Source organism: Salvelinus alpinus, chromosome 14, assembly GCF_045679555.1.
Source record: "Salvelinus alpinus chromosome 14, SLU_Salpinus.1, whole genome shotgun sequence".
Classification (NCBI taxonomy): domain Eukaryota; kingdom Metazoa; phylum Chordata; class Actinopteri; order Salmoniformes; family Salmonidae; genus Salvelinus; species Salvelinus alpinus.
Window position 1 is genome coordinate 53817872 of NC_092099.1, and position 15435 is coordinate 53833306.

At 40.9% G+C, this 15435-nt stretch overlaps 1 protein-coding gene across 19 annotated transcripts in view; it reads right to left on the reverse strand.

The window, feature by feature from the left end:
* Positions 1 to 15435, reverse strand: part of LOC139539080 (nebulin-like) — a 104008-nt gene that overhangs the window by 30052 nt on the left and 58521 nt on the right. For all 19 annotated transcript variants that reach the window (XR_011667867.1, XR_011667868.1, XM_071341803.1 and 16 more), the window contains 26 exons: positions 15260 to 15367; positions 14745 to 14855; positions 11205 to 11402; positions 10172 to 10276; positions 9700 to 9804; positions 9471 to 9575; positions 9260 to 9367; positions 8916 to 9029; positions 8600 to 8797; positions 8055 to 8159; positions 7775 to 7879; positions 7225 to 7332; positions 6912 to 7019; positions 5708 to 5815; positions 5347 to 5451; positions 4737 to 4841; positions 4409 to 4507; positions 4130 to 4234; positions 3774 to 3878; positions 3501 to 3605; positions 3248 to 3352; positions 2904 to 3008; positions 2546 to 2650; positions 2251 to 2355; positions 2037 to 2141; positions 1513 to 1614 (listed from right to left, as the gene is read on the reverse strand). Coding sequence is in view for 17 of the 19 variants with exons in the window: in XM_071341803.1 (XP_071197904.1) it covers positions 1513 to 1614; positions 2037 to 2141; positions 2251 to 2355; positions 2546 to 2650; positions 2904 to 3008; positions 3248 to 3352; positions 3501 to 3605; positions 3774 to 3878; positions 4130 to 4234; positions 4409 to 4507; positions 4737 to 4841; positions 5347 to 5451; positions 5708 to 5815; positions 6912 to 7019; positions 7225 to 7332; positions 7775 to 7879; positions 8055 to 8159; positions 8600 to 8797; positions 8916 to 9029; positions 9260 to 9367; positions 9471 to 9575; positions 9700 to 9804; positions 10172 to 10276; positions 11205 to 11402; positions 14745 to 14855; positions 15260 to 15367 (2937 nt within the window). In the remaining 2 variants the exon portion in view is untranslated. The remainder of the gene's footprint in view (positions 1 to 1512; positions 1615 to 2036; positions 2142 to 2250; positions 2356 to 2545; positions 2651 to 2903; positions 3009 to 3247; positions 3353 to 3500; positions 3606 to 3773; positions 3879 to 4129; positions 4235 to 4408; positions 4508 to 4736; positions 4842 to 5346; positions 5452 to 5707; positions 5816 to 6911; positions 7020 to 7224; positions 7333 to 7774; positions 7880 to 8054; positions 8160 to 8599; positions 8798 to 8915; positions 9030 to 9259; positions 9368 to 9470; positions 9576 to 9699; positions 9805 to 10171; positions 10277 to 11204; positions 11403 to 14744; positions 14856 to 15259; positions 15368 to 15435) is intronic.

Sequence of the window (15435 nt, forward strand, 5' to 3'; positions counted from 1 at the left end):
GTAATGAATTAATGCAATGGGAAGACACCATGCACAGGTTGGAACATGCTTTATGGAAACATGCAAGACAATGAAATGATGTGCAAAGAGATGTCCACAAACACACAGTGTGAGAATGAAAACAGTGGTTTTCTCATGGTTCATTTTCGTCAGCTGACGTTTGATCAGCTCGTCTGCTTCTACACTGAGTCCTACTGGTGAGTCTGTTGCTATTTCAACACGATTAGTACAGACTAATGATGGTTGTATTTATTTAATATCATTTGGATAAAAAATGTGAACTTAAATAAATGAAAATAAACAAAACTATTGACTTTGTCATAGGAAATATGTATTCCTCATTTAACATTCAACGTCTTTCTAGACGGTTCAGTCTGTACTTGTGATGTGGGTTACAGGGAGCGGGATCATAACTTGGGATGAGCTGGGTAGCTTGGGTTCAGAGGTCAGTGGAGATTCAAGAGTGTTTCTGAAGCAGGGAGGAAAAGATGTCCAGAATTTGACAAATGTGGTGGTTGGCGGCAGGTAGCCTAGCAGTTAATAGCGTTGGGCCAGAAACCCAAATCTGTTGATGTGCCCTTCAGCAAGGTAGTTAACCTTAATTGGTCCTGTAAGTCGATCTGGATAAGTGCTTCTGCTAAATGACTAATATTGAAATGTGAAAAAATGGGAGTGAAGGAAGCTAATGTCAATTAGGAGTTCAGCATGGGTTTCCACAGCTGAAGTTAGCTAGTGCTGAGGCTGGGAAGACAACTGCAGCAGGAGGGAATTGGAAAAACTCTGCGAGGTGAGCTTGGTTGGTCTGCTGGGCCGATGGACGATTACCTTACACTGCTCGCTGGACTGGTAAATGGCGCTGAGGATGTCTGGGCGGAGCAGCTCATTGCAGCCGTTCTTTAAGAGCACCCTGGCCCTGGATCTATATTTGTTCTGTCCACGGAGGGACACACTAACACACACACAGACACAGCATGCTGAGGACAGGAACAGGGTCAGTGGACAGGACGGAGTGGACTGGAGAGGAGCTGCGGAGATCCTAGGCCTGGAGTCTGTGTTGTGTCCTCCTGATCTATTCCCTCAGAACCATTACATCTGGTTCAATCTGGTTCAACCAATCAATCATATGGGCTTTTTTTATTAGCTTTTATGATTTTGTCGATGCTTTTAAAAATGTTGACATTTGTCACTAAAACTGACGTGATAAAGGGGTTCAACCAAGTCTACGGGTTTTGACTCTGAGTGCACAGATCAAGGAGAGTGTAGCCGCTCACTCAGAACACCCAAGAGGGCTATTTGAGTGACAGAGTACGACACCTGCTGCGTGAGGAAAAAGAGAGAGAGAGACGTGAACACGAACAACCATGGACATTATATCCATGCGACTACGACCTCCCGCAGGCCTGCAGTCAGATGACCTCATGCACCGGGCTCAGAAGCAGGCTATCTGATAGGCCCAGAGGAGGTAGAGGCGGACGAGGGCGGGGCTTAGCAGGGGGAAAATCATAGCTTTACCTGGCTATTCTTGGCGTTCTCCTTAGCCAGGAGGTTTCTAGGATCATCCAACACACTGCTGTACTTATCCTTGGTCTTCTCATAGGCTGCTCTATAGTGCCTCTGCTCAGAACGTCAAAAAGGAGTTAAAGACAACTGACAACAAACAGGGAGCTGTGACAGGGGATAAGAAGACTACAGGAAAGAAAGCCAAGGTTAATCCCATGTGAGGAATGAACTGCAGATACAAAAGAAACTTGAGTGACAACAACACGGTATTGTGGCTAGGATTACCTCAGGAAGAAGCAAGGTGCATTCATCATTACAGAAGATATTCATAACGTTATGAACTAATCATGACCATCTTTTACCTTCAAAGCTGAGAATCCAAATGAGATGCAGTAGAAAGAAAACACATGTTATACTCATTACTGCATCTGTTTTTCATAAGATCATTTAAATAAGATCAAATCTATCCAGTATATCCAAATTGAAACCAATATGAATTTGTATAAATGTGTTCCAAAAGTGCGTCTGTGACTTACATCGTTGATAATAACGGAGGCATTCTTGGTGGCCTGGAAGAATGGAGTGTCACAGGTATACTTGAAGTGGTGTCTGTTCTTCTCGAAAGTCGCTTTATAGAGTCTCTGTTTACAAAAGAGAAGAGGAGAAAAAAGACTGGTGGTTATGGAAGACAAAGATACAGTAAGATCTGAGGTTTTTATTGTATTTGCAGCGGTAGATGATTTTCTTTACCTCACTGAAGAGGACCTTGTTCTTCTCAGCCTGGACCATCTCAGGTCTGTCCCACACGTAGCAGCCAATACCCTTCAGCCATTCCAGATCCTCCTTGTACTTGATCTAATATTGGACAGAGAAATTAATGGTGTGGGTCATTCATAAACACATACAATTATTCTAATATGCTGAAATGGACAATACAATTGTTTTATGGTAAACTACCCATTCTAAGTATTCAAATGTACTGAAACTGACAATACAATGATTCTGCTCTGAGGGTATTTTCTGTTGTTAAGGGGACGTCACTCACATCGCTGACGTTTTCACCGATGATTCTGCTGTGGAAAAACTCGGGACGGTCGGGCATGGATCTCCATGTACCCAGAGAGTTGATGTACTTCTCTCTGTATTTGACCTGTGTGAAGGAGAGAAAGAGAAGTGTCTTATATCTGTATGATAACATACATGTATACAGTATTTGGCTAAATCCACATACCAAAAGTCTGTTTAATGGGCCAAATCATCCTATTGGATGGCTCTGAGCCAGAAGGCAAAGCTGGTTGAAACGACTTAGTGAATAGGTTGAAAGAGATTACTGGTTGTAATGATGTAATTTCAAACAGTTTTGGTAGCTGGGGAGATCTTTTCTAATTGGCTGACATACTGACCTCGCTGATGTCATCGGTGACCCTACGGTGACACACGATATCCAGGGCATCCTTGACACTGTGGTAGTGTCCCTTGGATCGCTCAAAGCTCTCCTTGTAGCGCAGCTGGAGAGAGAGAGAGAAAGAGAGAAAGAAAGAAAGAAAGAGAGAGAGAGAGAGAGAGAAAGAGAAAGAGAGAGAGAGAGAGAGAGAGAGAGAGAGAGAGAGAGAGAGAGAGAGAGAGAGAGAGAGAGAGAGAGAGAGAGAGAGAGAGAGAGTGTAATAGGTCAGTCATTTGTAAGAAGGACAACTTAAAGACCAAAGACAGTAGAGGCGGAGGAGGGATCACCAGAGAGCATACTCACATCACTGGATTGTAGGTAGGCCTTCTTGGCCCGGACCAGGATGGGTGTGTCATGGATGCTAGTGTACTTGTGCTTCATCTTCTCATACTGATCTTTGTATTTGATCTGGGGACGAATCAGAGGAGAAGCTGTGTTAGAGCAGCGGTGAAGGGCAAATACTATGGTATCATATTGGGACGTGATACCCAGTATGGTATACGCTGGGTTGTAAGGACGAAAAGTGTTTGAGTTAAATTGCGTTAGAAAGACTTACCTCGCTGAAGACCACCTTCATAGCCCTGGCGTGGTCCATTATGGGGGTGTCCACCTCCGGAGTGAAGTGGGCCCTCTCCTTGGAGGCCAGGTCAGTGTACATATACTGCAGTTATGAGAGACATTAACAAAAATGTCAGAAATCACTTTCTTTGTACCTCATTTTTGTCATTGTTGTGCTTTAAGTAGGTACCAATACAAATCTTAACACAGATATCAGTCCTCCTAAGAGTTCACCAGGTTTATTGTATCTATGAGAGCTAAATTGACTTGCCTTGTTGCTGAGCTGTTGGGCCCATTTGACTCTCTTGACATCGAGGGAGTCCAGGGTGGTGGTGCACTTGGTCTTCTCCACATTGCCCTGGGCTCTGTACATCAGCTGAGGACGAGAGGTTAAAGGTTAACATAGCCACTTAACACTGCCTATTCAGACAAAGACAGACCTGTTAAACCATATTATAATACGGCAAAACTTCCATTAAATGCTGAGTCTCCAACAAGCAACGGCCTCGTATAATGGCAGTTTTACTGTATTCTGTTAATATATTGTATATTACAATATGATATATTAATAATATATATATATATATGTGGGAAATGGTGGGCGATATAGTAGAGAGCATGACTCACGTCGCTCATGTGGGTCTTTAGCTCAGTGACGCGCTGGTACTCTGGTGTGTCCAGGACCACAGTGAAGTTGGCACGGTTCTTCTTTGCCTCAACTTCATAGTTGGCCTGTTGTGGTAAGACAAATGAATATGGATTAGCATGGAGCAGATATATTATAGACAGTATTTGCAGATTGTGTATACTTAGCTAATTACTTAGACCAATCGCCCCATGAGGAGTGTAATCCATCAACTGATTGGTGATTGAAGCCATAATAAAATGAGAAAGAAAGGAACCTACTCTAAACTTGGTAATGTTGCGGACAGTAGACATCTCAGGTGTGTCATACAGGAAGCAGCCAATGCCTCTCAGCCACAGAAGGTCCTCCTTGTATCTCAGCTGGTGATGGAAACAGAGACCCAACGATTACATTACTGTATAATTATTCATTAGGCATGGAGGGAAAAGTAACAATAAACCATTAACCCTTCTCATATTCTCACTGAAGTTAACTTAAGTATTCATTGAAAAAAACATATTTCAGTAGTTGTATAGCCTAAATATTGCACGTTTCAGAAGTTGCTTGGCTGCTTTGTTTTCGGTGAGTGAACGTTATTGGGCCACGTACGTCACTGGTGATCTCGTTGACGTGGTTACAGTGTATCATCTGGGGAGTGATGCCCATGGGGATCATGGTGCCTCTGTCAGCAAAGTACTTCCCCTTGTAACACAACTGCATGGGACAGAGGGAGACACACAGCACTTAGAACATGTGGCAAACTAACTTCACAGCAAATAGAACAAATAAATCCATCGTTTTTAAACAAAATGTCTCTAAATATAATGAATGTACAGAATGAATGAAAAAATAGATATAATCATGATGAATTAGACTTGTAGCAAGCATCAACACAAAGCCATAGTAACAAACATCAATGAGCCATAGTAACAAACATCAGTGAGCCATAGTAACAAACATCAATGAGCCATAGTAACAAACATCAATGAGCCATAGTAACAAACATCAATGAGCCATAGTAACAAACATCAATGAGCCATAGTAACAAACATCAATGAGCCATAGTAACAAATATCAATGAGCCATAGTAACAAACATCAATGAGCCATAGTAACAAACATCAATGAGCCATAGTAACAAACATCAATGAGCCATAGTAACAAACATCAATGCCAATAGTACAGGAGTGATAATGACAGGATGACAATAGGTCACGTACGTCGCTGACGGCCTCCTGGGTCATCTTGACCTGTCTGATTTCGGGTGTGTCGTAGGTGGTGTGGATCTTGCCCTTGCCCTTCTCATACAGCTCACGGTACAGACGCTGGGACAGACAGACAGACAGACAGACAGAGAGAGAGAGAGAGAGGGGAAATAACATCACTACTACTACGCCACAAAACAATCCTTTTAATAATACCAACATACCAGAGTCTTTGACTCTATAACGATTCAACATCTTTCAAGGGATTCATAACAAAAAAATATATAGATGGATCATCAATCAAATTAAATATTTAATAAATGATTATATTTTTCCCAAATAGTGAGGGAAGAGTAGCAGACGTTTGTAATCCTACCGGGTTGGTGACCTTGTTGGCGTTCCTGATGTTGACGAAGCTGACACCTTCTGGGTCCATGGTATAGTTCGTAGCCTTTGACTTTTCATAGTCATTCTTGTACTTCACCTATACAACAACACAATTCCACGAGTGAGGTACTACGATACAAATCCAATATATTACCATTCTACCGTAACTACACATATAGGCTTCCTTTAATTCACCTACCGTACACAACACAACACTGTTCCTAGTGTAACTCCACTACATCCATCCAGTCATCCTACAGTACACAACACAACACTGTTCCTAGTGTAACTCTACTACATCCATCCAGTCATCCTACAGTACACAACACAACACTGTTCCTAGTGTAACTCCACTACATCCATCCAGTCATCCTACCGTACACAACACAACACTGTTCCTAGTGTAACTCCACTACATCCATCCAGTCATCCTACAGCACACAACACAACACTGTTCCTAGTGTAACTCTACTACATCCATCCAGTCATCCTACCGTACACAACACAACACTGTTCCTAGTGTAACTCCACTACATCCATCCAGTCATCCTACAGTACACAACACAACACTGTTCCTAGTGTAACTCCACTACATCCATCCAGTCATCCTACAGTACACAACACAACACTGTTCCTAGTGTAACTCTACTACATCCATCCAGTCATCCTACAGTACACAACACAACACTGTTCCTAGTGTAACTCCACTACATCCATCCAGTCATCCTACAGTACACAACACTGTTCCTAGTGTAACTCCACTACATCCATCCAGTCATCCTACAGTACACAACACAACACTGTTCCTAGTGTAACTCCACTACATCCATCCAGTCATCCTACAGTACACAACACAACACTGTTCCTAGTGTAACTCCACTACATCCATCCAGTCATCCTACAGTACACAACACAACACTGTTCCTAGTGTAACTCCACTACATCCATCCAGTCATCCTACAGTACACAACACAACACTGTTCCTAGTGTAACTCCACTACATTCATCCAGTCATCCTACAGTACACAACACAACACTCCTACAGTATGTGCCTCTCATAACTGAAACTTTGCATCTGAATAGATCATTATTATTTTATTTTTTACAATGACCTCACGGAATGTGAATGGTTCATATTTTATACACAATGTAACAAGTTGATGAACATTTGAAGAAAATAAAGTGTCTCTTACGCTGCTGGCAACAATGGAATTTTGTTTCGCCTGCTTCATGAGAGGATTGTCGTGGGGAAGAGAGTAGCCAGTGGGCATGAAGTTCTTGTTGGCCTCTTTGTACAAGTTCTGAAGAGAATAAGGAGAGGGGTAATCAGAAGAGGACATGAGATATGAGAATCATATTACAGTCAGCGTTTATATCCAGAAACAGTTTGAGGGAGTAGTTACTATCTATGAATCTTTGAAGTTATGAGTGATGTATGCTTTATAAGAGTGTACTTAAAGTAAAGAAATTATCAAAGAAAATAAGTAAGAATTGAAAACATCTTACATCACTCTGGTTGAAGTTGGCCAGGCGTGCCCTCTCTGTATCCACGGTGACAGCGGGGGAGGAGTTAGTTCCCTTGACATTGGTGGCGTAGTCGTGACGGTAGTGGAGCTGAGAACATGAGAGGATAGAGGACGAATAGGGGAGAACTTAATATGCTTCATCATTGAACGATCTGGCCTTAATGTCCATGTACTCTTGTAATCTCCACCCGGCACGGCCAGAAGAGCACTGGTCACCCCACAGAGCCTGGTTCCTATCTAGGTTTCTTCCTAGGTTCCTGCATTTCTAGGGAGTTTTTCATAGCCAACATGTTTCTACATCTGCATTGCTTGCTATTTGGAGTTTTAGGCTGGATTTCTGTATAAGCACTTTGTGACATCTACTGATGTAAAAAGGGCTTTATAAATGCATTTGATTGACTGATTATTATGAAAATTATTTTAATTCTTAACTTGAATTTGTTCTTAACTGACTCGTCTGATTAAATAAGGGTTAAATAAAACATTAAGATGGTGATATAGAAGTAAGAAGCTTTAATGACAGTACTCACATCGCTCAGGTTCTGAGAACTCAGTTTTGCTGTCTCATAGGTAGGAGTGTCGATGACCACAGAGTAATCCTTGAACGCCTCAATGCCCTTGGCTCTGTACTTGTTCTGGTAGACAAGAACAAACATACAAATACATCCACATCTTTGTCCACATCTGTGGGGTGAATCTGATTCCTACAGTCATTAGATTAGGAGAGGAGAAGAGAGGAGGACAGGAGAGGAGGAGAGGAGGAAAGACGGATTAAGAAAGATAGGTGAGAGGCATGCGGCGGGAGCATACATCGCTCTGCAGTTTGTCAGCAGCCTTGACTCGCAGGATCTCAGGGGTGTCCCAGGCATAGCAGCCAATTCCCCTCAGCCAGTTCAGGTCATCCTTGTAGAAGATCTGGGGAGTTACAGAAAAATAACAATCAGTTAATGAAGTCATAATGACAAGCAAGAGGAAGTACAGAATTAATGCACTATAACTTAGAACTACATAATATAATGAACTACACACATATAACTGTTAGTTTAGAAGTCATTTCCAATAGTAGTTACTTTGTCTGACACATTCTACCAGATCTTAAATGAACGACTACACCCCAAAAAAAAAAATAACACTAGGTCTTCCTGAAGAACATTTTTTTTATATACTGTATAAAAAATATTATATATTTTATTTGAAAATATAATTGTTTATAATAAGTAAGAATAACACATTTTATCCAATTGAATAATTTAACTTCACATGAAACTGTGATTAAATGCAATGTGAAATCACAATAAATACAGTTTTCCACATAAAAAAAGTGTATTCAAATATTAATTGTTCAGATGACTCACGTCGCTGAGCTGCTCGTTGACCTTGCGTGCCTGGACGTACACCTGCATATCAGGCATACAGATCCACTGGTGCAGGTGCTTCCTGTAACCGATCTCACTGACATGGTTCTGGGTTTGACGGGCTGAAACGACATCTAGCATATCTGGGGGGATGTGGTTCTTTGCCTTGGTCTTCTCATAGTCCGCCTTGTACAAGCGCTATATGTAGGGAGGGTACATAAACCATTAGGTGTGTCTACATTTCCATGATCAATGTGTTTGACTGCCATATGGAAAGAGTAAAGAGGCGATCATGAAAAAAGGCAACAAGACTCACGTCAAGACCCATCTTTCCAGCTTTGAGGCAGCGGAGAGTTTGTGGGTCGTCCTCCAGGGACTTGGGCAGGGTGTAGAGGGACTTGAACTTCTCATAATCCTCCCTGTATTTAACCTATAGGGAAGGGGATCATATGGGTTGCTTTGAGTAGTGGGCTTTAACAATGTACATGCAACTTTTATGTATGTGATAACTGATAAACCAAATGAATGACATTGAATCTTAGGGATCCAAAACAACAACATTAAACAAATGATGAATTCTCAATAAAGAGCATCAAAAGTTTAAAAAAAAACATCTTGGACTACTAAAGGCTTTTAAGTTGGGTGCAATGTTGAACTCACATTGCTGAGGATGACCTTCTGTTGTTTGGCGTGTTTCAGGGCGTGGGAGTCTGATGGCAGCGTGTAATCCTTAGCCTTGATCTTGTCCCAGGCAGATGTATATGTTTTCTAGATGACACAAAACGAAAGATAAACATTCTAAATACAGCATTTAAAATCCTAATAGGTCATTTGGAGACATAGTGTCTGTCGACAGTAGAGCCACACTCACGGTGCTGTAGATGTGCTTGAGGTTGGCATTGTGTGCGTAGTCGTAGGTATCCAGAATGGTGGTATAGATATGCTTGTCTTTCTGGTAAGCCTCCCTATAGTTCAGCTGTGGAGATAAAGAGCATATGTTTTGATACAAAGCGGATTTTAAACATTTTTATACTATTAGAAGAATTGTGTAGTATGATGCAGTATAGTATAGATTTCTGTATAGTACATCTGACACTCACATCACTGGCCCAGGTGTGACCCAGGAGAGCAGTCACGTAGACAGGGGTGTCTGTCACGATGGAGTAGTTGTTGAATTCCTTCTTACCCTCCTCCTTATATTTGATCTGTGAGAAAACAAATGTGAGAAGGTTAATAAACCATGGTCACGTGTGGCTCAGTTGGTAAGAGCAAGGTGCTTGCAATGCCAGGGTTGTGGGTTCAATTCCCACAGGGGACCAGTATGAACATGTATGCACTCACTACTGTAAGTCGATCTCGATAAAAGCATCTGCGAAATGACTAAAATGTAATAGTCTCCAAGCAGGAATATCCCGTTTTAAATAGTCTCTTATCACTATTATGATAAAATATACAATTTATTTAGTATTTATGATGGACAGGTAGTCAATCATTAACAAACGAAAGACTAGGGGAGTCATTGGTATAAATGACAGTAAGTGTGACAGAGGTGACGTCTCTCTTTGTACTCACATCGCTCTGCAGCAGGTGGGCATTCTTGGCACGGACAAGCTCAGGTGTGTCCCAAACATAGCAACCAATACCCTTTATCCAGTTCAGGTCTTCTTTGTAGTACACCTAGCAGACAGATAGACAATACCACAACGCAGAGATCAGATCAGTTGGATTTATTGGGATTTTACAAATACTGTGATAGTGTACGGTAGTGTAGCTAACTAAGGACAGCAGAGGGATGAGGAACAGATGAACCTACATTATAATTACTTCTATTTGTTTCTTAAATACAGCATGTCATTGTATTGTTTTTAAACTATATATATACACTGAACAAAAATATAAACGGAACATGCAACAATTTCAAAGATTTTACTGAGTTACAGTTCATATAAGGAAATCACTCAATTGAAATAAATTCATTAGGTCCTAATCTATGTATTTCGCATGACTGGGCAGGGGTACAGCCATGGGTGGGTCTGAGAGGGCTTAGCCGCCCCGACAGACAATCCCGCGAGTAAAGAAGCCCGATGCGGAGGTCCTGGGCTGGACCTGGCACGTGGTCCTGGCACATGGTCTGCGGTTGTGAAGCCGGTTGGACATACTGCCAAATTCTCTAAAACGACGTTGGAAGCAGCTTATGGTAGAGAAATGAACATTACATTCCCTGGCAACAGCTCTGGTCGACATTCCTGCAGCCAGCATGCTCCCTCAAAACTTGAGACATCTGTGGCATTGTGTTATGTGACAAACGGCATATTTTTAAAGTAGCCTTTTATTGCCCCCAGCACAAGGTGCTCCTGTGTAATGATCATGCTGTTTAATCAGCTTGTTGATATGCTACACCTGTCAGGTGGATTAGTTATCTTGGCAAAGGAGAAATGCTCACCAATAGGGATGCAAACAAATGTGTGCACAACATTTTAGAGAAATAAGCTTTTTGTGCGTAGGGAACATTTCATGGGACCAACACTTCACAAGTTTTTTTGTTCAGTGTATTTTTTCACTTATTTGTAAAGTATGTTTTGAACATGTGCGAAATACAACATACATCACTCAGGATCTCATTGTTCTTGCGGGCTCTGATAAGGTCCTGCTGGTCGGGGTGGCAGGTCCAGTTGTGCAGTAAGGTGCGATACAGCACGTCACTGAGCATGTCCTGGCACCTCTTAGCCACGATGTTGGGAATGATGTCAGCGGGGATGTGGTTCTTGGCCTTGTTGGTATTATACTCCTTCTGGTAATTCCTCTGGAAGAAAGAACAGGGCACTGTGTTCAGATCTCCAGATACGTGGATTATTTTCAAATCAAAAATATAATAAAATCAAATGAAAGCATATGTGTCACATGCACAGGATAAACGTGGTGCACAGAGTACAAAATGCATACCTGCAGGTTCATAAATTGCAACAACAAAATAAGATTAGAAGTAAGTAAAGCATATTCAATAAAATAAAATAACAAATAAGTAGGAGAACCTGACAGAACTAAACATATGAATAGGAAAGTATGTCTAAGGAGTAAATATGGCATATTCCAAGTTCCAACAGAGTATAATTGTTAACTTTATTTATACAGGTAGATTTCAGAACAAATTCTTAATGACGACCTGCTGTTGTTTTACTGTATATTTGGCGACTGTAGCGACTGGATTATCATGTGTGCGATTTACTAGATTATACTGTGTAAGTGATATCTTATTATATGTGAACATACCATTTTTTTTATTTAACCTTTATTTAACTAGGCAAGTCAGTCAAGAACAAATTCTTATTTACAATGACAGCCTACCGGGGAACAGTGGGTTAACTGCCTTGTTCAGGGGAAGAACGACAGATTTTTACCTTGTCAGTTCGGGGATTCGATCCAGCAACTTTTCAGTGACTGGCCCAACGCTCTAATCACTAGGCTACCTGCCGTCCTGAATATGCAGCAGTATCATATTTTACTAGATATACTAATGATATACTATAGATATACTATAGATATACAGTAGATATATTGATGTATTATTGTTGTATCATATCTTACTAGATATGCTGTAGATATATTATATAATTATAGTAGTATTATATTTTACTAGATAGACTAGATATACTATATTATTATAGCAGTAATATATTACCTAGATGTACGGTAGATATACTATAATATTATAGCATTATCATATCTTACTAGATAATCTGTAGATATACTATAGTATTATAGCAGTATTTTATTTATTAGGTATACTGTAGAAACAGCGACTTCGGAAAGTATTCAGACCCCTTGACGTTTTCCACATTTTGTTAGGTTACAGCCTTATTCTAAAATTGATTAAATCGTTTTTTTTTCACTCATCAATCTACACACAATACCCCATAATGACAAAGCAAAAACAGGTTTTTGAAATTTTTATTCAGACCCTTTACTCAGCACTTTGTTGAAGCACCTTTGACAGCGATTACAGCCTTGAGTCTTTTTGGGTATGATGCTACAAGTTTGGCACAGCTGTATTTGGAAAGTTTCTCCCATTCTTCTCTGCAGATCATCTCAAGCTCTGTCAGGTTGGATAGGGAGTGTTGGTGCCCAGCTATTTTCAGGTCTCTCCAGAGATGTTACTGTAGATCGGGTTCAAGTCCGGGCTCTGGCTGGGCCACTCAAGGACATTCAGAGACTTGTCCCGAAGCCACTCCTGCGTTGTCTTGGCTGTGTGCTTAGGGTCGTTGTCCTGTTGGAAGGTGAACCTTCCACCCAGTCTGAGGTCCTGAGTGCTTTGGAGCAGGTTTTCATCAAGGATCTCTCTGTACTTTGCTCCGTTCATCTTTGCCTCGATCCTGACTAGTCTCCCAGTCCCTGCCGCTGAAAAACATCCCCACAGCATGATGCTGCCACCGTAGGGGGGGGGGGGGGTGTCAATGTAGGGATGGTGCCAGGTTTCCTCCAGACGTGACGCTTGGCATTCAGGCCAAAGAGTTCAATCGTGGTTTCATCAGACCATAGAATCTTGTTTCTCATGGTCTTAGAGTCTTTTGTTGCCTTTTGGCAAACTCCAAGCGGGCTGTTATGTGCCTTTTTAATGAGTGGCTTCCATCTGGCCACTCTACCATAAAGGCCTTATTGGTGGTGCTCTAGAGCTCTGTCAGAGTGACCATCGGGTTCTTGGTCACCTCCCTGACCAAGGCCCTTCTACCCCGATTGTTCAGTTTGGCTGGGCGGCCAGCTCTAGGAAGAGTCTTGATTGTTCCAAACTTCTTCCATTTAAGAATGATTGAGGCCACTGTGTTCTTGAGGACCTTCAATGCTGCAGCAATGTTTTGCTACCCTTCCCCAGATCTGTGCCTCGACACAATCCTGTCTCAGAGCTCTACGGACAATTCCTTCTACCTCATGGCTTGGTTTTTCCTCTGACATGCACTGTCAACTGTGGAACCTTATATAGACAGGTGTGTGCCTTTCCAAATCATGTTTAATCAATTGAATTTACCACAGGTGGACTCCATTCAAGTTGTAGAAACATCTCAAATATGATCAATGGAAACAGGCACCTGAGCTCAATTTCATGTCTCATAGCAAAAGGTCTGAATAAGGTATTTCAGGTAAAAAAAAATGCAAAAATATCTTAAAACCTGTTTCACTTTGTCATTATGGGGTACTGTGTGTAGATTGCTTAGGATTTTTTTTGTTAATTAATTTTAGAATAAGGCTATAACGTAACAAAATGTGGAAAAAGTCAGGGGGTCTGAATACTTTCCGAAGGCACTGTATACTATAGTATTAAAAACTACATAAAATTGTCAGAGACTCCAGTCACCCAAGTCATAGACTGTTTTCTCTGCTACCGCATGGCAAGCGGTACCGGAGCGCCAAGTCTAGGACCAAAAGGCTCCTTAACAGCTTCTAACTCCAAGCCATAAGACTGCTGAACAATTAATCAAATGGCCACCGGACTATTACATTGACCCCCCCCCCCCCCAATTTGTTTTGTACACTGCTGCTACTCGCTGTTTATTATCTATGCATAGTCACTTCACCCCTACCTACATGTACAAATTACCTCAACTAACCTGTACCCCCGCACACTGACTCGGTACCGGTACCCCCTGTATATAGCCTCGTTATTGTTATTTTATTGTGTTACTTTTTACTTTAGTTTATTTGGTAAATATTTTCTTAACTCTTCTTGAACTGCACTGTTGGTTAAGCGCTTTTAAGTAAGCATTTCACGGTAAGGTCTACAATTGTTGTATTCGGCGCATGTGACAAATAAAGTTTGATTCGATTTTTTAGATTTATAGCAGTATCATATCTTAATAGATAAACTGTAGATATTTTATACAATTATAGCAGTATTATTTCTTACTAGATAGACTGTAGATATACTATCGTATTATAGCATTATTATATGTATTAAATATACTGTAGATATACTATAGTATTATAGCAGTATCATATCTTACTAGATATACTGTAGCTATATTATATAATTATAGCAGTATTATATCTTACTAGACAGACTGTAGATATACTGTACTATAGTATTATAGCAGTAGTATATCTTACTAGATATACTGTAGATATATTACAGAATTCTAGCAGTATAATATCTTACCAGGCCCTTCTGTTTCTCCTGTTCTCCACAGCGCATCACCTCAGGGAAGTCCACCAGGGTGTCAGCCAGGTAGTGGCCCTTGGCCTTCTCATGGGTGTCATGGTACTTAGCCTGAAAGGTTTCAGTTTCAAAGAAAAAAACGAATGTCGTCATCGATTGCAGGGAGCAAAGAGCTTTGTTGATACAGCAAGTATACATAGCACAGCACAGTGGACAAACAATCTCTGCTATATTTACATGTTTTCCATCTGCTTCTGTTGCCACAGCAACATATGCAACCACTAGCAGTTACTAATTGATATGATCAGATTGTCTTTAAACAAACTGACACACATTTAACACATTTAAAGAAATCCAATATATTACCAACTATTCTGATTAGATTTAGTAGTACTAAAGTCACGTGTCAGTTGCTCTTTAATTATGTATATTTAATAGTAATAATCATCATATTCTTTCCTGTTAATCATGATATTTGTATTGCTGGTTGTCAAGAGACTATAAATTAGACTCACGTCGCTGACAATCTCCCTGGTCTTCTTGGCTCCGACTACAGGGATGTAATGAGCGTCCAGCTGGTAACCAGTAGCTTTGCTTTCATCCCAGGCCAGTTTGTAGTATTTCTACAAATGACAACAAAACAATCCACAATGTAAAAATCGTTTCAGACATGTATTTATTTTGTATAACA